Here is a 23,677-nt window from a genome sequence, read left to right on the forward strand (position 1 = left end):
TTCGGGAGTTTGCTTGCCCCCCACCCCTCCGCCTGCCCCCGGGAGAGGAGCCCAGAGCGGGACGAGGAGGCGGGCTTCTGCATGCAATTGCCGGGACGGGACCGACAGACTTGGAAAGAGGCGTTGTGTGCGCACTGGTGGCGCCCTCCGGTGGCACCCCCTGGGTCCGTGATGGAGGGCGATCACCCCGCTTCCCCACTCCCCCTGTGGCCTTTTCCTCGTTTTTTCCCCAGTTTGGGTGAGGACTGCGTTTTCCCACCTCATCCTGTGCGCCTCTGTGGCCGGCAGGACCGTATGGGCACAGTGGCGCCGTCTGTGCCAAGGGCCCAAATAAAAGATTTGTTGAGTTGTGTGATTCCTGGATAATGTTGGCCCGCACTTATCGTGAGGTGGGTAAGTGTCCTGTTAGCTCTTACACTCAACTACCATTTACAGAGCTCAGCATATGACATCCAGGGACAGTGTGGGAGGGGCCAGAGTCCCAGGGAGAAAGCACTGGACCCTTAGAGTTAGGGGGCAGGGAGTACAAAGCAGTCACTGCTCAGAGTGGCAGGTACAGTGTCCCCAAGGGGGGCGCATTCCAGGTTCTTCTGGGGGTCTCCACCCCCGTGTACAGGGGTTCACTGTGGGGTGGGGTGAGGGTGGGGAGGGGTTCTGGCCTGAGAGCTGCAGGTACTGCGGTGGGAGGTGGCTACGGATCGGGCCACCCAGCACCTTTTCTGGACAGTGTCATGGGGCTGGGGGAGGGGAAAGTAGCCGTGTCTTAGGCACCATCTCGGAGGTCTGCCCTCCTGAGCCGCTCTCCCCAGCCTTGAAATCTTCCATCCTGTCTCCTACTGCCCGTTCCAGGCCTGCTTGCAGTTCCTCCGGCTACCACCACCCCCACCCTCCTGGGACATATTGGGATGTCACTGGCTAGGCTGGGAAAAAATGACAGCTGCCTGGCCTCAGGGGCACAGGCAGCCCAGTGAGTGGGAGGCTAATTTTACTCCCTGGGAGCAGGGAGAGTAATCCACGGCCCCACCCCCTGGCCCAGCTTTGGCCCTGCAGACTCAGCAGCCCAGTCCCCACGGCGAGGGCACAGAGGACACAGGCGAGGGCAGTGGGTGGGGAGCAGGAGCCGGGCTGCCGGGGAACATGGAGCCGCCCTCCCCACAGGACGACAGTCTGAGGAAGAAACAGCCCAAGAAGCCTGTCCCCGAGATTCTGCCGCGGCCACCCCGGGCCTTGCTGTGCCTGACGCTCCAGAACCCGCTGAGGAAAGCCTGCATCAGCATCGTGGAATGGAAGTATCCTCTGGGCCCGCGGGTAACGTGGGCGAGGGAGGCCACGGAGAGGCTCTTGGAGATGGGGTGACTGCCTCAGAGGAGCGTGGGGGCAGGAAGGCCCCAGCCGTGGGGGGGGCCGAGGAGGAGCTGGGGGGCTCCCTGGCCTGAGTGTGCGGCTGGGTCCGGGGTCCACCAGAGATGCCTGCTGACCACGGGGGCGAGGCCGGGCTGTGTCTGGGAGCCGCTGGCAGGTGTACCTGGGCCCACAGCATCGTCGGGAGGCTCCCCTCAGGCTTGTGAAGCGACAGGCTCATTTTGATATCGGATGGGGGAGAACAAAGCGGTGGGTGGGCTCTGCAAGAAAACCCTCCCCCTGGAGGGGAGGGCGGGGCAGTGGAGCGGGATGAGCCCAGCTGGGGGCGGGGAGGAAACAGGCCTGGATGAAGCGCTGCTGTGAGAGGCCCAGGGCGCAGGCAGGGCAGGCGGGTGATCCTAACTCAGACCCCACTCGACACCCCTTCCTGCGTCTGCATCAGCTCTGGGAGGAGGACGATGAAAATCTCTGCGTTATTTGGGAGGAGGAAGGAGAAAGGAGATACAGGCGGGAGGGAAGGCCCACGTCAAGTGGGTTCTGAAAGAGATGGTCAGGAATATTTGAAATATTTCTGAAGGGCCCTGGGAGACCCGACTCCCGCCAGCTGTTCCCAAGAAGGGGTAACTGCAAAGACAAGAAAAACGTGGGACCAGGTTGGAATCCTTAGGGTCGGAGTCAGCCCTGAGCCCACAGCTGCCCTCGCCCACTGCCTCCCGTGAGGTCGGGTTTTCAGGGGACTCTCCTCCAGGCCTCTGCCCCTGTGGCTGCCTGGGGAACGGGGTTCTCACCCAAGCCCGTCTCCACAGCATGCCTCCCTCCCCCTCCACCCGCCTTGCCTTCCTTTCCCTCAGCTGCTTCCCAGGCTTTCTGGTGGGCCGGCCTCTGGTCAGCCATGCTGCTCACCAGCAGAGCAGGAAAGGAATGGGCCTGGATGCCTCTGGAAGGTGGCCGTGGAGGCCGGCTGTGTCTTGGGGGTGGGGGTGCTGACAATCGGGGGTCCTGCAGTCCTCCCTCGGGCTCTGAGGGTCAGGTTTCACCCCACACTGTCCCTTCCCCAGTCCTGCTCTGTGGGCACCTAGCCTATATCCTATCAGCCCACTTCTCCGAACGAGCCCCCCAGGTGGTCTGGCTAGAATCTCAGAAAGTCACAGCTTCTTGGGAGGGAGACAGGACCTTGGAGTGGAGCCGTAGACTCCTTGGCCCTTACATGAGGAGCCTCAGCTGGGAGCCGGAGCGGCAGGGTCTCCAAGCATCTGAGTGGAAGCCACTGCTCCTGAGCGGAGCCTGGCCCTTCCACGCCTGCAGGAGGAGGGCCCCTCAGCTGGGTGTTATCGGCACTGTCCAGACTGACCCTCAGGCCCTCTTCCCCTTCACCCTGCACACCGCACGCCGCACTCGAGGGCTCTCCTTAACCCTGGCCCCAGACCCTTCGAGACAATCATCTTACTGACCATCTTTGCCAACTGCGTGGCCCTGGCCGTGTACCTGCCCATGCCAGAGGACGACAACAATGCTCTGAACGTCGGCCTGGTAAGACGGCCTCCCTTCCCCGTCCCGCGGGCCTGCGGCCATCTGGGGAGGCCCCCTTGGTGGGCTGTGTGCTGGAGGACGATGCTGGAGCTTTGTCTGAGGATACAGACCTGCCAAAACCACCCTCAGGGCTGCCCCTTCTAGATTCTGTGACACTGCCAGCCAGGCCCGCAGGAGTGCTCGCTGGGCTAAGCCCCTGCCCAGACTAAACTCCTGGATCCTCTCCCAGCCCCATGGAGCAGTCTCACCTGACAGGTGTGGAAACTGAGGCTGAGGTCCCACCTGACAGGTGTGGAAACTGAGGCTGAGGTGCTGCCTGACGTATGGAAACTGAGGCTGAGGTGCTGCCTGACATGTGTGGAAACTGAGGCTGAGGTGCCGCCTGACAGGTGTGGAAACTGAGGCTGAGGTGCCGCCTGACAGGTGTGGAAACTGAGGCTGAGGTGCCGCCTGACAGGTGTGGAAACTGAGGCTGAGGAAGTCAGCCAGTGTGTGATGAGTGCCGAATGCCTATTTCTCCTCCTGGATCAAATCCAGAGGAGCCCTGATTGACTTCCTAGAAGGGTTCCATCCAGGATTCCCAGTACAGGACACTTGTAGGGTTCTGTGCCCCTGTCTCCTCCCTGTCCACCCACACCACACACAAAAACCATAACAGCCGGAGCTGGAAGAGACTGTCCAGACTTGGGGTGTCCCACCCCCTCCCAACCTCATTGTTCTATAGGAGACAAAACTGAGGCTCACTTAGTACTTACTTAGTACTTACCCAACAGCTAGATAGCAATAAAAATGCTTCCCATTTATTAAGTGCTTATTAGATGCCAGATTCTGTGCTAAATATTTTACATTATTGTCTACTTTTGTCCCCATAGCTGCCCCTGTGAGGTAGGAAACATTATAAGATGGGAAACTGAGGCTCAGAGAGTTGGGATACCTGGCCCAGGGTCACCCCCCAGGTGTCTTCTCAGAGGGTCTCAGACTCAGGCCTCTGTGACTCAGCCCCACCCTGTAAGGCGGTGCTGCCAACGTCGTGACAGCATGAGGATTTCTGGGGAAGCCCCTTGACATAGTGGCCTTAGGCGTGTGGTCCAGGCTGGCGAGGGGACTGGACAATGGACCCACATCTCGGTGGCTTTTTTTCTGCACTTACCCTGCAGGGGTGGGCAGCGTCCAGGGCCAGAGAGAAATGTGTTATCTCTGCCTCTCCTTGTGCCCATTTCCAGGGGAATCTGTCTCGAGTTGGGGAGAAGCTGGGACTCTCTGTTTGCTTGGCCATGAGCGGGGAAACTGAGCTCCCGAGTGTGGCAGGAGCGGGATTAACCTACAGGGAGGCGCGTGTCAGAGCCCCAGGCTTTTACAGCACACCCAGTACTCAGGTCCTGAGTCTGGGAGGGCTCTGGGTCCCCCCACCCTCAGGTTTGCACATTTGGGGGCCTTGGTTCCATTTCAACTCCTTACCAAGTTTGGAAAGAAACTGCTCTCCCGGCAGCCAGCGGGGATTAAGTGACACCGCAGTGGGTCTGTTGTCTTCCATCTTGAAACAGAACGGCTGCCCTTGAAACCTCTATGATTTTATTAACCAATGTCACCCCAATAAATTTAATAACAAACAAACAAACAAACAAAAGAATAGCTGCCCTCAGCAATTCCAAGTGTCGGTGTGCTTTGCCTTATCCTGTGGGCTTGGGTCAGGTCTGGAGCTTGTGCAGACAAGACGATGAGCTCCAGGGAAAGGAAAACCTGGCAGGAACCTCCCCAAAGCAACAGTATCACCTTGGAGTTCAGAGATCAGTGAGGGACCCTTTCTGGTAGGTCACACAGCCAGCTTCTAGCTGAGGGTGAGTGAGAGACGACCCAGGGCCAGGTGGTGGGCAGAGCACGTGCTGCTGGCATCCAGAGGGTCGAGACCAGGGTGTGATGCACAGGACGCCCCCCTCCCACCAACAAAGAAATATGAACAGGGCTGTGGCTGACAAACCTCAATAAGTCAGTGAGTACGTCACGCGGGGCCAGGCGTCTGACATGACGTAGCACGGCCGTGGTGCCTCCCTTTGCTTAACTTCCAAGTTCTTGATGATTTTTGGTAACAGCAGTGAGGTGGGCCTTGGCGCTGCCCTGTGGGGGGTGGGCCAGCCCCTCCCTGGCCTCCCAAGTGGTGCCTGCCCCTCTGGTGTCAGCAGAGGAGGCCAGGCCCTGGGACATTCCTGGGGGTCAGGTTGCTGCCGTCCTTGTGGGGCTGCAGCCTGAGCCTCTGGCATCCCGGATGGTTGTCTTTTTATAGGGTCAGGAATGTCCCCATAGACTGCTGTGGGTGACAGCCCTGTCCACCTCATCTCAGAAGGACCCTTGCCCCTCAGAGAGCAAGACCTTCAGGGCACAGGCAGGGAGCCTGGGCCACCCTACAAGGGTCTGGCAAAACGAAATGAAGGCCCCACCTTGACCTGCCTCCCCGCTGCAGGCACCAGCTCCCCGCTGGGCTCAGCATCCCGCCCCTTCCTCCAGGGCGAGGGGCTGCCACACTGAGAATGAATGAGGAAAACCTTTGATGAACCCCGGGTACTTTGTCCGATTGTGCTGTCTTTGGGAAGTCATGGGGAAGCACGGGTTTTGAAATCAGACCCACCTGCCTCGAGCTGGCCTTTTGCGGGCAGCTTCCTACCCTCTGTGCGCTCCCTCATCTGTGCACAAGGGACTAGTCTCTACCCTCAGAACTGCTGAGTCAGTGAGCGCCCGATATCGTGTCCCGCCTGGCACTTGGTGATGGTGCTCACTCAAGCTTCATCCCTTTCTTTCTCTGCTTTCCCTGCACTCCCAGCTCACAGCCGAAGTCCCAAAGTCCCGGGGAGCCCAGGCCTGGGAGGTGGGGGGCAATAACAGGCCTGGGTGGGGTGGGGGCAGGATCTGACAGACCCCCCCAGGATGTCCCAGGTCTGCCATGCTTCCCGCCCTCCCCCGACAGGACATGGTGGCTCAGACCACGAACCTAAATTCTGTCTGGACTCACATGAGGTTCTGCTACTGTGTTTCCCCGAAAATAAGACCGGCTCTTATATTAATTTTTGCTCCAAAAGACGCATTAGGGCTTATATGCAGGGGATGTCATCCTGAAAGATCCTGCTACGGCTTATTTTCCGGTTAGGTCTTATTTTCAGGGAAACACAGTACTTAGCAGCTGTGTGATCCTGGAGAAGTTACTAAACTTCTCTGTGCCTCAGTTGCTCATCTGTGGAATGAGGGGCACACTGCCTCCCTCCTGGGGTCGTGTGAGGATTGAGTGTACGTATGTGGCTGAACTAACGGGTGCTTCATAAACCTCGGCTCTCGTGGCCATTGGAACCCCCGGCAGCCCCCATCTCCCACCCCGGCCCCTTCACCTCCACCCCACGTGTTCACAACCCCACTGCTCTCAGCTCCACTGTCTCCCTGCTCTGGAAAGCCCTGCATGTGTGACAGAGGGGCAGTGCGGGCCCCGCAGGGCAGTGGAAGGCACGACAGAACCGCTGAGGTCATGTCTTTGGGGTGAGAGTTCCTTGGGCTAAATACAGCCACTTCCCTCACGCCTCAGCGGGTCATATTCCAAACCTGGAGGCAGAGGTGGCCATGGAGACAGAGGCCAGGGCCCTGGACAGCAGGCTGGCTCGCCAGGAATGCTGGCGTCTCCATCGCGCAGGGCCATGAAGCCACAGGGCCTGGGGACCTGAGCGACCCCTCCTCAGCCCGCGCCCTGCTCAGGCTGGCTCAGGGACAGGCAGCGGCAGGTGTGGGAAGCTCTCCCTGCAAGTGGCTGGCGGCCAGGCCTGGGAGCGCGGCCACTATTTTGGGCCCTGTTGTCCCTCCACTCTACCCCACTCCTGCCTTGCCCCTGGGGTTGCAGCGACTTGAAAGTGTAAATGCTGATGCGACTTCACTCTGCTCCCTGTGCCTTTCTATTCACGGTGTGGCTGACGCCCAAGAAACCAGCTCTGCAGAGGAATGGGACCACCGCCCATTCCCAGGGGACCCTCCATGTCCGCCCCCAACCCCCTCAGTAGGGCGGGCACCCAGACAACCGTTTGCAGCTCCTTTCTGTGGAGTGGGGCCCCATGACTGCCCCCCAAGGGTTTTGTTAACGCAGCCCCTATGACAGGCCCTTGGATCCTTGAAGAGACTGGTGCAGCTTTGCCTTTTAATCACACGTCGCTGTTTTCTGGAAGGAGAAAGTGTTGGGACTACAAACTGGTAGAAGGAATTCGGGGTGTGCGTAAGGAAAGCAGGCTAACGCTCTGTATTCCGCTCTTGCAGAATGGGAATGATGCTTTCAGGACAATTGCCTGCATCACAAGTTTGCAGGGTTCTGGGACCATGTCCACCTTGGTGACCCACTGGGACACCTTGCCCCTTGCCTCCCACACCTACCCACGTGGAAGTGAAAATAAGTTCCCTTCCAAATCATTGATGGGTGGCCATTCCCCGGAATTAGAGCTTGGAGTCTGCACTCTGTGCATGGCGGGCCCTGGGCCGGGTGTGCAGTCCTGGGTGGGCGTGCAGGGCTGACGGTCCTGGGTGGGCGTGCAGATCTAACAGTAGGGGCAGGCTTAGCTTGTGGGCACAGACCCCTTTGTCGGTCAACTCCAGAGGGTGCTGGTCAAATTCTCTGCCCACGCCCTACAGCTGTGCGGTGGCAGCCTGCTCCAGGCAGCAGGCTGGACACACCCCCAGAGACGGGGCTCATCTGGGGAGCCCTGGGGTGTATGTAGAGCTGCAGTCTGGAATCCTGACAGGGAATAGCTCTCTCCTGGACCCAAAGGAGCAGGGAGGGTACCAGGTGGGGTGACAGAGGGGTGGGCTACAAGGGAAGGACCTGGAGCAGTCCGCAAAGTCTTCAGCAGGGAGGGGTGAGGCTGAAACCCTCGGCCTCTGCCCTGAGGGCTCCTCCATGCACAGGGAAGCCTGGTTCCCCTCACCCTGCAGAGTAATGCTGGTGCCCTCAGGTGGCCGCCTGTGGGCAGCTGGTGTGGGTGGAGGGACGGGCAGAGGAGGTTACAGAAAAATGAAATGAGGCAAGACCCTGACCAGCCAGAGCGCTGAGAAACGTCCCCATTTCCTACATCAGTCCTTGGGGTGCTGAAAGGAGTCAACCCCTGAGACCTGCATTCTGGGGATCGCCCAGCCTGGTCACTTATTAATCCAATTGCAGGCCCCAGAAGAAGAGTAATAGCAAAATGAATAAAAACGCCCCCACTTCATGGAGCTTATGTGCTAGTAGGTAAGATAGAAAACGAAGAAGATAAAAATGTGGGGGTATTTTTAGCCAGGGATCAGTGCACAGCGGGAAGAGGACTGTGAGATGCAGCAGTGGTTCAGATGGTAGCAGGTGGCCGCCCAAGGCTGCGTGGTGGTGAGGTGGGCAGAGGGGCAGCAGGTGCCACGGTCCTGAGCTGGGTGAGGAACGGTGTGCCTGCACGGCTGGAGCCAGGGCGGGAAAGGGGTGCGTGGCGGGCAGAGGAGAGGCGTGACTGCACTTCCTCCCACAGGAGAAACTGGAGTATTTCTTCCTCATCGTCTTCTCCATTGAAGCTGCCATGAAGATCATTGCCTATGGCTTCCTGTTCCACCAGGACGCCTACCTGCGCAGCGGCTGGAACGTGCTGGACTTCATCATCGTCTTCCTGGGGTGAGGCCCAAGGGGGAGCGTCAAGGTCAGAGAGGCTCTCCGAGGACCGGTGCCCACAGCCTCCACCCCGCCTCCCAGAGGCAGGATGGAGCCAGAACGAGGCCAGGAAACAGCCCCTGTTGGGGGCCAGCCCTGCAAGGGTGCCCCAGGCCGGTGTTGGGGGAGGTCACACCCCTCCCCTGCGAGGCACTGTTGGTTCCTTTATTATTTTCTATCACACAAAACTGGAAAGGCCCTGTGTGCTTCCAGCGGCCACTCACTCCTCCACGTTTCTCACCTATTTATTCCCACAGACCTATCCCGAGCACCTGCTATTTGGGGTCACAACAATGGACGTTTAGTAACCCACCTCAGACAGCTCGAGCTGCCCTAACAAAGCACCTCGGACGGGGCGGCTTAAACAACAGAAATCTATTTCCTCCTAGTTCTGGAGGCTGGAAGTCTGAGATCAAGGTGCCAGCAGGTTTGGTTTCTGCTGAGGCCTCCATCCTTGGGTTGCAACAGCCACCCTCTCCTGTGTCCTCACAGGGTCCGTCCCCTGTGCACACACACCCTGGTGTTTCTCTGTGGCTCCAAACTCCCCTTGCTTCTAGGAAACCAGGTTCGATCAGGGCCCAGCCTAACAGCTGCACTGAACTCAGCCCTTTGACGACCCTGTCCCCAAACACTGTCACCTTCCGAGGTCCTGAGGGTTGGGACTTCAACACATGGATTGGGTGAGGGGACACACAGTTTAGTCCATACACAATATTCAGTCATCACCACATTCTTATATCAGCAGCATTTATCAAGCACTTACTCTGTGCTTTACATGAAACACTTAATTCTCCCAACAATTCTTTTCTCCACGTAAGGAAGCTAAGGCTCAGAGAAATCGAGCAACTTGCCTGACATCACACAGCTAGCCGGTGGCAGTGCCAGGATTCAGACCAAGGCAGTCTGAAGGACGCTGTGCCATCCTTCACTTCAATAACTATTCTGTCAGTTATTTACTAGCTCCCCAGTGCCGTTTGGGCACACAGGGAAAACAGAAGACTTCTGTGAGAAAGCCTCCGTGTAGAGGCCAAATGTAGAGAGAACACGAGGGTCAGGAAACAGTCCCACACAGAGTATCGTTGTTTCACGTAGAATGTGTCGTCAAATGGCGGGTTCACAAGAAAGGACCTGACATGGACTTCAAGTGCAGCTCTTGGCTTCCTGCTGGAGTCCCCACTGAGCGAGGGGCTGCCCACCGCGGGGACACGTGTGACACACACATCCCGCGGTCGCCTCGGAGTCCCTGATGGACCGAGTCTTCCTCATGTCTGACCTTGGCCTCAGCATCTTTTCTAATAAAATCCTCCCGCAGGCATCACCGCACCAGAGTTAGCCGCTGAACACGCCCGCTCGCCGGCTCTCCTCCAGGACTTGGCACAGGCCTCCTGAGCACAGAAGGGACACAGGGTCCCAGAGCACCAGGACAGTGGCTTGTCTGACCGCCGCGCCCTCTTCTGTCCCCCTCCCATTCCAGGGTCTTCACGGTGATTCTGGAGCAGGTGAACATCATCCAAAGCCACACGGCCCCGATGAGCAGCAAAGGCGCCGGCCTGGACGTGAAGGCGCTGAGAGCCTTCCGCGTGCTCCGACCCCTCCGGCTGGTGTCGGGGGTGCCCAGTGGGTGGCAGCACCTTGATACCCCTCCCTCCCCCAACCCGTTCCCTTGCCCAGTTCTGGGTCCCCCTCTGACCTTGCTGGCCCAGAGTCTTCCCAGGATATGCAGAGCGGGAGGGCCGTGGGACCACGGGGAGGGCGTCCTGAGCCCCGCCCCCAGGCCTGCAGGTGGGACCTCGGGGAGGGCGTCCTGAGCCCCGCCCCCGCCCCGCCCCGCCCCCAGGCCTGCAGGTGGAACCACGGGGAGGGCGTCCTGAGCCCCGCCCTCTCCCCGCCCCGCCCCCAGGCCTGCAGGTGGGACCTCGGGGAGGGCGTCCTGAGCCCCGCCCTCTCCCCGCCCCGCCCCCAGGCCTGCAGGTGGGACCTCGGGGAGGGCGTCCTGAGCCCCGCCCTCTCCCCGCCCCCAGGCCTGCAGGTGGTCCTCAACTCCATCTTCAAGGCCATGCTCCCGCTGCTCCACATCGGCCTGCTGGTCCTCTTCATGGTCACCATCTACGCCATCATCGGGCTGGAGCTCTTTAAGGGCAAGATGCACAAGACCTGCTACTTCATTGGGACAGGTGAGCCGGGGGGCGGGGCGCGGGGAGGTCCTAGGTGAGCCCTGGGGCAGGGGGCGCGGGGAGGTCCTAGGTGAGCCCTGGGGCGGGGCGCGGGGGAGGTCCTAGGTGAGCCCTGGGGGGCGGGGCGCGGGGAGGTCCTAGGTGAGCCTGGGGGGCGGGGCGCGGGGAGGTCCTAGGTGAGCCCTGGGGCAGGGGGCGCGGGGAGGTCCTAGGTGAGCCCTGGGGCGGGGCGCGGGGAGGTCCTAGGACGGCTGACAGGGAGCCCGCGGACCTGGCGGTGAACAAGCCCCAGGCTAGCTCACTGCTGCCCACGGGTCCACTGCAGGGTTGTTGGCCCCAGGCGCCCTCTGCACCTGCGGCCCTTCCCTCTCCAGCTAGAGCGGCTCCCATCTGTTATCAATGATTTTAACGCCTTTTCTCCCATCGTTGTCCACCGGCTCCTGTTGTCCGATGCTCCCACCGCCTCCCGCCTCCAGACATCGTGGCCACCGTGGACAACGAGAAGCCGTCCCCCTGTGCCAGGACGGGCTCGGGCCGCCCGTGCACCATCAACGGCAGCGAGTGCCGGGGCGGCTGGCCGGGGCCCAACGACGGCGTCACCCACTTTGACAACTTCGGCTTCTCCATGCTGACCGTGTACCAGTGCATCACGATGGAGGGCTGGACCGATGTGCTGTACTGGGTGGGTCGGCCCGCACCTGCCCGCTCACCTCCCTTCAGCCCCAGCTGGCTGGGGGGCGGCTCTGGGGCTGCCAGTCACCTTCCCGAGTCAACCACTGTTCTCGCTACATTCCCCCGGAAACCTGTACAGGGTGCATGTCCCCCCCCACCCCAGGTGTGTGTCCCAGCATGCTTTGCGCAGTCCCCAATGTACAGCCTGTCTGTGCAGGACCCACAACCAGGAAAGAAATGGAAGCCAGCAGCTCCGTGGTCTGGCTCTGGTCTCAGTTCCTAACTTGTCCCTAAGCCTGGCTGTAATGACTCATTCCTGATGGCCTGGAGTCAGATTTCTTGAGGGATGATGGGCCCTTTGAGTCTCCCTTTTTGCCATTGGGCAAGACTGCTTTCCTATATACATGTTATTAGGTACCAGTTTCCTTGTCTGTAAAATATAGATTCTACCCACATCACAGGGCAGCTGTGATGGTTAGTGGGGGGGTTCACTGAATTACAACAGTGTCGGCACACAGTCAACACTGTCAGTCTTGTTGTAGAGCCTATTGTTTATTTGATGTTATTATGAGCTAGGTTGCATTTCTTATTTAATCCTCCCGTGACGCAAAGCAGTGTTCCCATTTCACAGAGAGGGAACCTGAGGCACAGAGAGGTTCAGAACTTGCCCATAGTTACGGAGTTCATGAGTAATAGATGGAAGAACTCTACTCGAATCCGCCTGGCTCCAATTCCAGAACCACAGTGTGCCACTGCCTGTGGGGGAAACAATGTAACACTGTCAATTGCTTTGCAAACATAAAGGATTAGTATGAGTAGTTCTTGTGATCTCCTATTATGGGGGCAAATTGCTCACCATGTGAAAGGGCTGCCACGTGTTATTTCACCTCTGCTCTAATAGGGAGTGTATATCTTTATCCCCATTAGGTAGATGGGATAATATTCAGAGGCAGTGGTTTGTCCATGAAGGAGCTGGCCAAGCTCAGGCCAAGACGTTTTACTGTTTCTTCTACTTTGAAAAATCTTGGTTGTAAAGACACCAACTGGAAATGGTGTTCATGAGTCAGGCCAGGGCAGCGGCTGGGTAAAGGATGAAATGGATGAGTCTAACCTGGGCCTGGTAGGCAGCCCACAAGGCCCCCCAGGAGGTCCTTTATCTTCAGGTCATAGGTCTTCAGGAGAGAAAGCGCCCTCCCATGGCCCGGATGGCCTCTCTCCTTGTCCCCCAGGGTGGGGACTCGGGGAGGGGACCTGAACTCTCATGTCAGGGGATGGGACTCTTACTTCCGTGTGGCCAGGTCAACGATGCCATCGGGAATGAATGGCCCTGGATCTACTTTGTCACCCTCATTCTGCTGGGGTCCTTCTTCATTCTCAACCTGGTGCTGGGGGTCCTGAGCGGGTAAGGGAGCTGGGAGGAGGGGTGAGAGGAGGAGGGGGGAGAGGAGAGGAGGGGGGAGAACGGGGGAAGGGACAAAGGGAGGAGGAGGGGGAGGAGGGGCTGGCCCCAGGCGACTCCAGGCCTCCAGGAGGGATACATCCAGCCACAGAAAGAGTCGTCTCCTTGGGAGGTTGTCCTTCCCCACCCTCCTGTTCTCCTCTCCTCCCATTTCCCATTTTCCTTCACAGGGAGTTCACCAAGGAGCGGGAGAAGGCCAAGTCCCGGGGAACCTTCCAGAAGCTCCGGGAGAAGCAGCAGCTGGACGAGGACCTCCGGGGCTATATGAGCTGGATCACCCAGGGAGAGGTCATGGACGTTGACGATCTGCGAGAAGGTTCGCACCCCAAGGCCCTGGTCAGCATGTCCCCCTCCCAGCTGCCCCTCACAGTAAACCTAGGAGGCCCTGAGAGGGTGAGTGACTTGCCTGAAACCTTACCACTCAAAACGGCGGCATCCGGGTATGCCCAGGGGCTGCCATCCATCACCGCCCCTCCCCTCTTGGACTCCTGGGCACCTGGTCTAAGGAAAGCAGAGGGACCCAGGCCCACCTAGGGCCTGCTGTCACAGGTGTGTCCAGTCAACAGGCCCTTTTCCAGGTGTGTCCAGCACAGAGGGGCCCAGAAGACAGGCCCACTGTCTCTCTCTCTCTCCCCAGGAAAGCTGTCTTTGGACGAAGGTGGCTCTGACACGGAGAGTCTGTATGAGATCGAGGGTTTGAACAAAATCATCCAGTTCGTGTGAGTGTCTGCCCCTCTCTCTGGGGTCCTCCCGGCCTCAGGCTTCCTGAGATATGGTGTTGGAACCCAGTTACCTCCCTCCTAGGTGGCTTTAGAGTCACTTTCCCAGTCCCTTACTGCAATTGGAGGGCACTCAGTAGGTGACCTGTTCATAGACCACTGCCGGGCAGGGAGCACATCTGGCTGCTACCCTCTGATCAGAGTGGACTTAGTGGGGCAGTTAGTCCTGGAACCTCTTCAGGGGATAAGGGGAGGTGTGTGCCCCACACAGGCAACCAGTGAGCTTTGCAGGAAGGAGAATGGCAGCCCTTGCTTTTGTCTCAAAAGGAGGGTGTGTTTGTTTGATTGGCTGCTTTCTTTTACAAATGCAAACACAACCGTGATTTTGAAAGATCAAACAACAGAGAAACACATCAAAGAAAAGATGAAGGCCCCACTGCCCTTTACAGAGGTAACCATAGAAATGGATTAGTATCCCTCCCAGGCTTTTCCAGGTTTTCATCTCTCACACACACACCAGGCTTTCTGGGTTTTGTTTTTGCTTTTTACATGACAGGGTTATTTATACTAACTATTGTCTCTGCAGAGCCTAGAGCAGTGCCCAATGAGGCACGGCCAGACATTTGATGAGCAAATGAATGAATGTGTTCTACATATTACCTAGTGACTTTCATTTTTACCTGAAAATTATCTATTGAGGGCAACTTTATACTTATACATACACACCTTTCTTTTTTAAGACTTCATTTTTTTAGAGCAGTTTTAGGTTTATGGCAAAATTGAGTGGAAGATACAGAAATTTCCCCAAATCCACACAGTCTCCCCGTCATCAACATGCCCACCAGGTGGTACATTTGTCACCACTGATGAGCCTACATTGACTGTCATCAGCCAGAGTCCACAGTTGACATTAGGGTCACTCTCGGTGTTGTGCATTCTACGGGTTTGGACAGATGTATCATGACACGTATCCATCATTACAGTGTCATACACAGATTTTGCTGCTCTGAAAATCCTCCGAGCTCTGCCTACTCATCCTTCCCGACCCTTCCACTGTTAGGAACCTCTGAGCCTCCTACTGTCTCCATAGTTTTGCCTTTTCCAGGTCATAGCGTTGGAATCGTACAGGATGTAGCCTTCCCAGATTGGCTTCTGTCACTTGGTAATGTGCATTTCAGGTTCCTCCATGTCCTTCATAGCTTGATAGCTCACACACCACTGTTGGTATATCTTTTGATGTAAAATATTCCACAGTGTGGATACTTAGTAACACCTAAAACTATGCATGGTATGGATACTTAGTAATCTTTAAGTACGACACAGTGTTGGTACTTAGATACATAGTTTCAGTCAGGCTTTCCCGGTTGGGGCAATACGAACAGCGGCGCAGGGAGCAGTTGTACGAAAGTGTGAACATTTCTGCTGGCAGATCCCTCGACACGGACTTGCTGGCTCAAAGGGTCAAAGGGTGTGTGGATTTTAAACCTTGGTAAATGCTGCCAAATTGCTCTCCAAAAAAGCAGCACTGACTGTGAAAGAGCCCTGGCCGCACACCCTCCCTAACACCAGATATCATTAATTTGTTGAAGAATTGCTTTTGTAATGGGCAAAACTTGGCTTCCCAGTGTTGCCTTCACTAAAATTAAAATGTGTGGAGCCCTACTGCCTGCCAGACACCGTGTTGCACGTTCTGTGCCATTAATTCTAGTTCCCTCTGAGGTTAGCGTCGCTGTATGGTTAGCTAGTACGAGACGAGACTGTGTTAATAGCTCAGCCTGGCTCCATAGCTGGTGCCCTCAGCCTCTCCTGTGTGGCTGGATGGGAGAGGGGTGGTCAGACTCAGTGTGGCCAGAGTCTGTCCAGAAGTAAAGACGACAGGTGGGGCTCAGAGTCAAACAGCTCATTGCCCCCCTCCTGCTCTGTTTCCGCCCTCAGCCGCCACTGGAGGCAGTGGAACCGTATCTTTCGCTGGAAGTGCCACGACGTGGTCAAGACCAAAACCTTCTACTGGCTGGTGATACTGATCGTGGCCCTCAACACACTGTCCATCGCCTCTGAGCACCACAACCAGCCTCTCTGGTTGACCCATTTGCAAGGTGAGACAGGCCAGGAAAAGGACAGATTGTGTGATGGCCAGAGCCAGCCAGGCACCTCGGGTTTTGCAGAAGTGGTCGATTAGAAACTGACATTGTTTTCTAGACATTCCAGGCTGGTGATATGTTCCTCCTCCTGGCAGTTACAGTAACACATTGGGAAACCTCCAGACGTGCGCCCAGCTGTGTGGGCAAATCATCCCCATTACAGACACTAGACCTGAAGAAGGCTGGCAATTCAGAACTCCAAGCTGCCAAGTTGCAATTCTGCTCCCAAAACAGCACCGTTTCACCAAATGTTTATTGGGTACCTACTCTATGTAGGGCACAGAGAAAGACCTCAGGGTGCAGAGAGAGTTAACAGTTCCGTGCCTTCAAGGAGCTCACTTAGCCCAAGGCAAAGACAGGTACTAATAAATAATGTCAAGTCACTGTAGGGAGGGCGATAAAGGAAGTAAATATAAGGAGGAGGGTTACAGTGAGAAGATAATGAAAAGCTATAAGCGGGAATGTGACACGATCAGACCTGAGTTTTGAAGGATGAGTCTTGGTGGCAAGTAAATCAGTCAGCCTCACCCCGGTGGTGGGTGTCCCCTGTGTGTGGAGCTCCAGGCTGTGACAGGCAGCAGAGTAAGAAAAAAAGGGAGCCCCCAAAAGTTCCACCAACACAGCGATCCAACCGAATGTCCTCCGCACGACAAGCACATAGCGATGCTGCCCAAGTGATGACAATATTCCAAAGAGAGAAAAGGAAGTCTCTGCGTGACTGAAAACCCGGCAGAGAGCTCACGAGCTGACTTCCAGGAGCATTTCAGACCTGCCCCAAAGCCCTAAAAGATGGCACTGAGTGCTCAATGCCTGTGCAGGGACAGGAGATGGGGTCCAGGCACGTGTGACGTGGGAAACTTGGACTGACCGTTGTGTAAAGCCAGGGCCCTGGAAGGGCTGTTCCCATAAGGGAAGCAAAATCTCACCACCCATTGTGCCAGGAAGGAGGGGGGAGGTAGCTCTAGTGCAAGCACTGGGAAGAAGGGAAAACCCAGATCCCATCTGGGCCGTGCACAGCACTGAGGTCCAGTGTGCACTGTCCTCGAGGGGAGGCCTCCTGAGCTGAGTGAAACATAGGAAACTAGTTACCGACAAGTGAAACCCCTCGGCGGCCCAGCAGAAGCACGCATTAGCTATTCTTGAAGGTGTTTCTCAACCCAAGACATACAGGATTCCCCTGGGAAAGGAGTTTCCTGGAGATGAGCTCACAACAAAACGATTGAAACCGAATCAGGAACAGGGCCACCGTGAGGAAGAGTAATCAGGCACGACCTCCAGGAGCTGGCAACCCTGGGAGCCTGAGATGGGAGAACAGTACATACACACTTTGTTTAAAATGATGGAAAATATTTTTTAAAAAGGAAAATAACTAGAAAAGAAGACTATCTTTTTCTGTGAGTAGGAGATGGGAAACAATGCTACAGATCAGATGCATGTAACCATCCATCCATCCACCCATCCGTCCATCCATCCATCCATCCACCCATCCATCCATCCATCCATCCATCCATCCATCCATCCATCCACCCATCCATCATCCATCCATCCATCATCCATCCTTCATCCATCCATCCATCCATCCATCCACCCATCCGTCCATCATCCATCCATCATCCATCCACCCATCATCCATCCATCATCCATCCACCCATCCGTCCATCCATCCAGCCATCCACCCATCCGTCCATCCATCCATCCATCCATCCATCCATCCATCCACCCATCCATCATCCATCCATCCATCATCCATCCTTCATCCATCCATCCATCCATCCATCCATCCACCCATCCGTCCATCATCCATCCATCATCCATCCATCCATCCATCCATCCATCCATCCATCCATCCTTTATCCATCCATCCATCATCCATCCATCCATCCATCATCCATCCATCCATCCATCCATCCACCCATCCGTCCATCATCCATCCATCCTTCATCCATCCATCCATCCATCCATCCATCCACCCATCCGTCCATCATCCATCCATCATCCATCCATCCATCCATCCATCCATCCTTTATCCATCCATCATCCATCCATCCATCCATCCATCCATCCATCATCCATCCATCCATCCATCATCCATCCATCCGTCCATCATCCATCCATCATCCATCCATCCATCCATCCATCCATCCTTTATCCATCCATCATCCATCCATCCATCCATCCATCCATCCACCCATCCGTCCATCATCCATCCATCCTTCATCCATCCATCCATCCATCCATCCATCCACCCATCCGTCCATCATCCATCCATCATCCATCCATCCATCCATCCATCCATCCTTTATCCATCCATCCATCCATCATCCATCCATCCGTCCATCATCCATCCATCATCCATCCATCCATCCATCCATCCATCCATCATCCATCCTTCATCCATCCATCCATCCATCCATCCACCCATCCGTCCATCATCCATCCATCCTTCATCCATCCATCCATCCACCCATCATCCATCATCCATCATCCATCCATCCATCCATCCATCATCCACCCATCCGTCCATCATCCATCCTTCATCCATCCATCCATCCACCCATCCATCATCCATCATCCACCCATCATCCATCATCCATCATCCATCCATCCATCCATCCATCATCCACCCATCCATCCATCATCCATCCTTCATCCATCCATCCATCCACCCATCCATCATCCATCATCCACCCATCATCCATCATCCATCATCCATCCATCCATCCATCCATCATCCACCCATCCGTCCATCATCCATCCTTCATCCATCCATCCATCCACCCATCCATCATCCATCATCCACCCATCATCCATCATCCATCATCCATCCATCCATCCATCCATCATCCACCCATCCATCCATCATCCATCCTTCATCCATCCATCCATCCATCCATCCATGCATCCATCCATCCGTGAATCCATTCAATGCAAACAATCTTGTTGAGGGCCCTCTGGATGTGCCATGCATTGTCAGTGACCAAATTGTGGACAAGATGTGAACACTGCCCACCAAGTGAAGTCAGGCATGAGTTTGAGGTTCCTGACCTGAGCAGATAAATGGACGGTAGTGCCACCTACTGAGATGAGGAAGAGAGTTCATCTCTTCCCAGGTATTTTTTGAGGGATGGGGAGAAAGGGCAAGACCCATCGACTTAGCCCTGGCATGTTGAGTTTGAGGTGTCTTCGAGACACGGGAATAAGGCAGGCAGATGGCAGAATAGGCCTGGACCTCAGTGGAAAGGTCTGAGTTGAAGAGTTAAAGTCTGGGCGGTGTCGGCAGGGATGGCAGTGGGAGGCGTGGTCTCAGAAGGCAGCACCAGCTCACCGGGGACAGGGGACAGCTCAAGTCCAGCATCAGTGACCAGGTGAAGACTGCGTCTGCAGAGGAAACGTGGAAGTAGAGGAAACCCAGAAGGGTGTGGTGTCGAGAAGCCAAGGAAAAAGCAAGAGTCTGGTCCACTGTGCCCAGTGCCTCCGGGAGGCCAGGAAAATGAGGGTCAAATGTCCATTGGATTTGACCCCATGGAGTGATTGGTGACTGGTGGGGTGACGGGGGGGGGGGCTTCTTAGCTGTAGAGCTGTTTAGCTTTTAGAAATCTTGATTAGTGTCCTTTCAAGGGGCAAAAATTCACCGGGTTCATTGGATTTTGAGACTAGGAAATAGACAATGGCTTGGACACGTGAAGAGGGGCTCCGGAAGCGGGGGGCGGGCTCAGATAGGCCCGGGCACAGACGCAGGGAAGGGGACACAACCTGAGCTTGCACGTGTCCCCCAGACATTGCCAACCAGGTGCTGCTGGCCCTCTTCACCATCGAGATGCTGATGAAGATGTACGGGCTGGGCCTGCGCCAGTACTTCATGTCCATCTTCAACCGCTTCGACTGCTTCGTGGTGTGCAGTGGCCTCCTGGAGGTCCTGCTCGTGGCCTCGGGCGCCATGAGCCCCCTGGGCATCTCCGTGCTGCGCTGCATCCGCCTCCTCAGGATCTTCAAGGTCACCAAGTGAGCAGGGCAGGCAGGTCTGGCACACCTGGGCAGCATACCTGGGCGGCACACCTGGGCACCACACCTGGGCGGCACACCTGGGTGGCACACCTGGGCAGCACACCTGGGTGGCACACCTGGGCGGCACACCTGGGTGGCACACCTGGGCATCACACCTGGGCGGCACACCTGGGTGGGTCCACACCCATCCCATCTCCCATGGTCTGGGTCCTGCAAGTTCACGTGAAATCACTTTGAGTGTGAAATGACAAATGGAGGTCCGTGCTGTGAAGGAAGGGAAGAGTGGGGGGCGGATGCAGGCGTCTCCCCGCCAGGCAGCCCTCCGCCCTGCGTCCCCCCACGGACACCGGTGGGAGGGCTGCCCCTCTCCACCTGGCGGCCGCCCCCTCAGGTACTGGACATCGCTGAGCAACCTGGTGGCGTCCCTGCTCAACTCCATCCGCTCCATCGCGTCGCTGCTGCTGCTGCTCTTCCTCTTCATCGTCATCTTCGCCCTGCTGGGCATGCAGCTCTTCGGGGGCAGGTACGACTTCGAGGACACAGAGGTGCCGCGCAGCAACTTCGACAACTTCCCGCAGGCGCTCATCAGCGTCTTCCAGGTGCGCTCCCGCAGGTGCCCTCCCGAGGCCTGTCCTTTCCGATCGGGGTGGACACCACCTCCTCCAGGAAGCCTCCTTGGGTCTCCGGGTTTGAGTTCGAGGTTCCTGTGCAGGCTTGCGCCCCTGTGCTTCTTTCCATGTAACAACTGCTTACCTGTGTCCTCCAGGCTCCTGAGCCAGGACTGTGTTCAGCTTGTCCTCTGTGCCCATGTCCCTGGTGCCAGCCAAGGGCGGGCCCACAGTAGGGTGACAGCTCATGAATGAATGGGGTCAGGGTGGCTGGGAGGCCAGGTGCTTGCTTTCTTTGCCGTGTGTCCCTCCTACCTCTGAGCACAAAGCCAGACGATGTGAGTCCCCCCCCAAAAGGCTGCGCCTCCCCAAGAAGCACAGACCGTCTCGCCCTGGGGAGGCTCAGCCCCCGTGCTACCCAAGGGGGCAGGGCTGGGACTCACCAAGAGGCGCCTGGGAGGAGCTGCCTTAGTGTAGAGAAACGTTCCCGTCTGCTGCAGCCAGTACCCCTGAAGGACACCCTCGTTGGGAGAGTGGGCAAGTGTGTGACAACCGGTCGGTCCTATCCGTGGGTCCTCTGTGTTCCATTCAGCCCATGGGCTGGTCACGCATGTCTTGAAAGGCACTTGACATTTCAGTCTGTTGGAGGCTGAAGTGACAGTAGACCGGGTGGGGATGGTACAGTTAAGCCTGAGTGTTGGACACAGAGCACAGGGAAGCAGTGATCCCACTTGGTGACAGTCAAACTCCTTGGCCCTGGAAAACTCCAGGCCTTTCGTCCTGGCCGTGGATGGAGAGAGGGAAGGTCCAGGAATGGGCACATTAGGAGGGGCCTTTGGGACATGCAGCCCCCACCGAAGACTCTTCAGTCCCTCTGTGAGCCCCAGCTCTCCTCCCGGCCCCCCAGGTCCTGACAGGGGAAGACTGGAACTCCGTGATGTACAATGGAATCATGGCCTACGGGGGGCCGTCCTACCCCGGCATGCTTGTGTGCATTTATTTCATCATCCTTTTCGTCTGTGGCAACTGTATCCCTCCACAGCGAGTGTAGGACAGAGCTGAGGGAGGGGGCGGGGAGATAGGCTTAAAACAGGGGCCAGGGTGCCCCCTGGCCAGGCTCCCAGGTTCACAGGGAGCTGAGGGGAGACAGAACGTGGCAAATGGCAAGTGCAGGTAAAACTGGAGGATAATCCTTCCACCAGGGAGGTTAGAGAGCCCACGGTGACAGGTTACAGGTGGGAGGCGTTCACCCAGGAAGGCGAGCCCGGAGCAGGTAGGAGGAAGGGGCAGTGGAGACGGTGGGATACCTGTTGCAAAGGCTGAAGGCCGGGAGGCAGGAAGCAGGTACCAGACAGTGTGAGCTTGGGCAGAGCAAGAGACGGGAGGGTGAGGTGGGCAGTGCCCACGTCCCGATGTCTGTACCACGGAACTTGATATTATGCATAGGTGAGAGAGGGAACCCTGGTCCCTTGAGCTCATGGGTGCCAAGCATGATTCTCCCGTGTAGGACGTAGTGGCTCCCCACGCAGTCCGGTGTGTGTGTGGGGTGTCAGTCCAGGGCAGGAAATGGATGGTGTTCAATGCGAGTGGATTCAGGCCCATCGTGGGCACCCTGTACAGGCAGGCCCCCCCGCCCCGGATGTGTGCCTGTGTCCCTGTGCCCATGCCCTCCTGTGGGGTAACCCTGGCAAGAGCGACTCCAGTGACCCCACCAAGGGAGTGGGGTTAAGTCTTACTAATGCAGGCGGGCAGGGTGGGCGCCGGCCAGAGGCTCCCCTCCACCCAAAGCCGAGGCTCCTTAGCCAGACACACTCAGACATCCTGCTCAACGTCTTCCTGGCCATTGCCGTGGACAACCTGGCCGAGGCGGAGAGCCTGACCTCTGCCCAGAAGGCCAAGGCTGAGGAGAGAAAACGCCGGAAGATGTCCAGGTGAGAGCTGCGTCCTCGGCAGGGGGACCGGAGTGCTCAGCTGTGTGGCCTGCAGCTCTGGGCAGTGGCCCCTGGGCCCCTGAGGAGCAGAGACCATGCCTCCGTGACAGCTGCCCCTTGGGCAGGTCGTTGACCAGCAGACACAGCGAGGGCTAAGGTCCTGGGAGGTGTCCCTGGGGGCCGGACGAGAGGCAAGTCAGGCCTCGGAAACGTGGGGGCAGAGCCAGCAGGCTGGGCCGGGAGCCCTGCTGAGCGTTCTAGGAATTCTCCCTGCCGGCCACTGCGTCCCCGAGGTCTTGGAGGTCACTTCCCTCTGCTGGGCCTCAGTTGTCTCACTCGTGAAGTGGAGTTGACGTCCCAGGTCCTTTCCAATTGCCTCCGTCATTTAACCTGTAGCCCGAGCCCCTCCGCCGGGAGAAGCAGGATGCGTGGTCTTGACAGAGTTTCTGAAACTCACTGGGCGTATCGCCTGGGGACCTTGTCAAAAAGCAGATTCTGAATCAGGAAGCGTGGGATGGGATGGAGACTGCATTTCCAGCACGCTCCCAGGTGGGGCCAAAGCTGCTGGTTGGAGAACCAGCTGCCCTGAGTGGTCCCAGACAAAGGCCTGTGCCCCCTGCCCCCATCCCCAGGGTCCGTTCCTGGTGGAGGCAAGAAGGGGAGCGGGAGGGACAGAGGCCAGCTGTGGAGTCCCCACATGCCCTAAGACTTTCCAAAGACTTGGGCCTCGTCTTGGACCAAACTTGCTCCCCCCAGGGAGTGAATCACGAACCGGGTGCAAAGCCACATCCATCCCGCCCCCGCGCCAACCAGCAGGCATTGCCTGTGTCTGACGGCGAGCTGTACTTGGCTGCAAGCTGGCAGTCGGTGCTCTCGTCGCAGAGGCCTTGCCCGGGCCCACCGCGGACCCGTCCTCCACAGAGCTACCTTGGTGCGGGGGCCCCTGAGGGTGTCCCCGGGCTGAGCAGGTCCTCAAGAACTTTCTAGCTGGACCTTCACTTTGCGTCCCTTGGTGTCCCCAACCCAGGGGTCTCCCGGAGAAGCCTGAGGAGGAGAAGTCAGTGGTCAAGAAGCTGGAACAGAAGCCCAAGGGCGAGGGCATCCCCACCACGGCCAAGGCGAGCGGCGCACACGGGCTTTCCCGGGGTGGTACGGGGCGGGCCTCGACTCGGGCAACGGCACCTGCCTCCACCCCACGAGGGTGCAGTCAGTGGCTACAGGGGGATCCTGGGCGCTGAGAGGCACACCTGTCCCGATCTGGGACCCAGACTTCAGAGTCCTAGCTTCCCGCCCCAGGCAGGTGTCCCCACCATTTGACACCCCATTCCATTGAGAGGCCCAGACTGGCTTCCCACCATTCTAGCCCCAGGTTACCCGACCTGGCTCC

General features: G+C 57.4%; 1 protein-coding gene across 2 annotated transcripts in view; it reads left to right on the forward strand.

The window, feature by feature from the left end:
- The first annotated feature begins 1,053 nt into the window (after positions 1 to 1,053).
- CACNA1S (calcium voltage-gated channel subunit alpha1 S) overlaps positions 1,054 to 23,677 on the forward strand; it is a 48,012-nt gene continuing 25,388 nt past the window's right edge. The window contains exons 1-15 of one of the 2 annotated variants that reach the window (XM_033099660.1): positions 1,054 to 1,289; positions 2,787 to 2,892; positions 8,406 to 8,545; positions 10,056 to 10,198; positions 10,603 to 10,755; positions 11,232 to 11,437; positions 12,726 to 12,829; positions 13,057 to 13,202; positions 13,524 to 13,605; positions 15,541 to 15,701; positions 19,523 to 19,748; positions 20,143 to 20,350; positions 21,267 to 21,387; positions 22,176 to 22,290; positions 23,318 to 23,408. In XM_033099660.1, the coding sequence (XP_032955551.1) occupies positions 1,138 to 1,289; positions 2,787 to 2,892; positions 8,406 to 8,545; positions 10,056 to 10,198; positions 10,603 to 10,755; positions 11,232 to 11,437; positions 12,726 to 12,829; positions 13,057 to 13,202; positions 13,524 to 13,605; positions 15,541 to 15,701; positions 19,523 to 19,748; positions 20,143 to 20,350; positions 21,267 to 21,387; positions 22,176 to 22,290; positions 23,318 to 23,408 (2,154 nt within the window). In that variant the 5' untranslated portion in view covers positions 1,054 to 1,137. Of the gene's footprint in view, positions 1,309 to 2,786; positions 2,893 to 8,405; positions 8,546 to 10,055; positions 10,199 to 10,602; positions 10,756 to 11,231; positions 11,438 to 12,725; positions 12,830 to 13,056; positions 13,203 to 13,523; positions 13,606 to 15,540; positions 15,702 to 19,522; positions 19,749 to 20,142; positions 20,351 to 21,266; positions 21,388 to 22,175; positions 22,291 to 23,317; positions 23,409 to 23,677 lie in introns of both variants that reach the window. The other variant, XM_033099661.1, reaches the window with a different exon arrangement.

This window comes from Rhinolophus ferrumequinum, chromosome 27 (assembly GCF_004115265.2).
Source record: "Rhinolophus ferrumequinum isolate MPI-CBG mRhiFer1 chromosome 27, mRhiFer1_v1.p, whole genome shotgun sequence".
NCBI lineage: Eukaryota > Metazoa > Chordata > Mammalia > Chiroptera > Rhinolophidae > Rhinolophus > Rhinolophus ferrumequinum.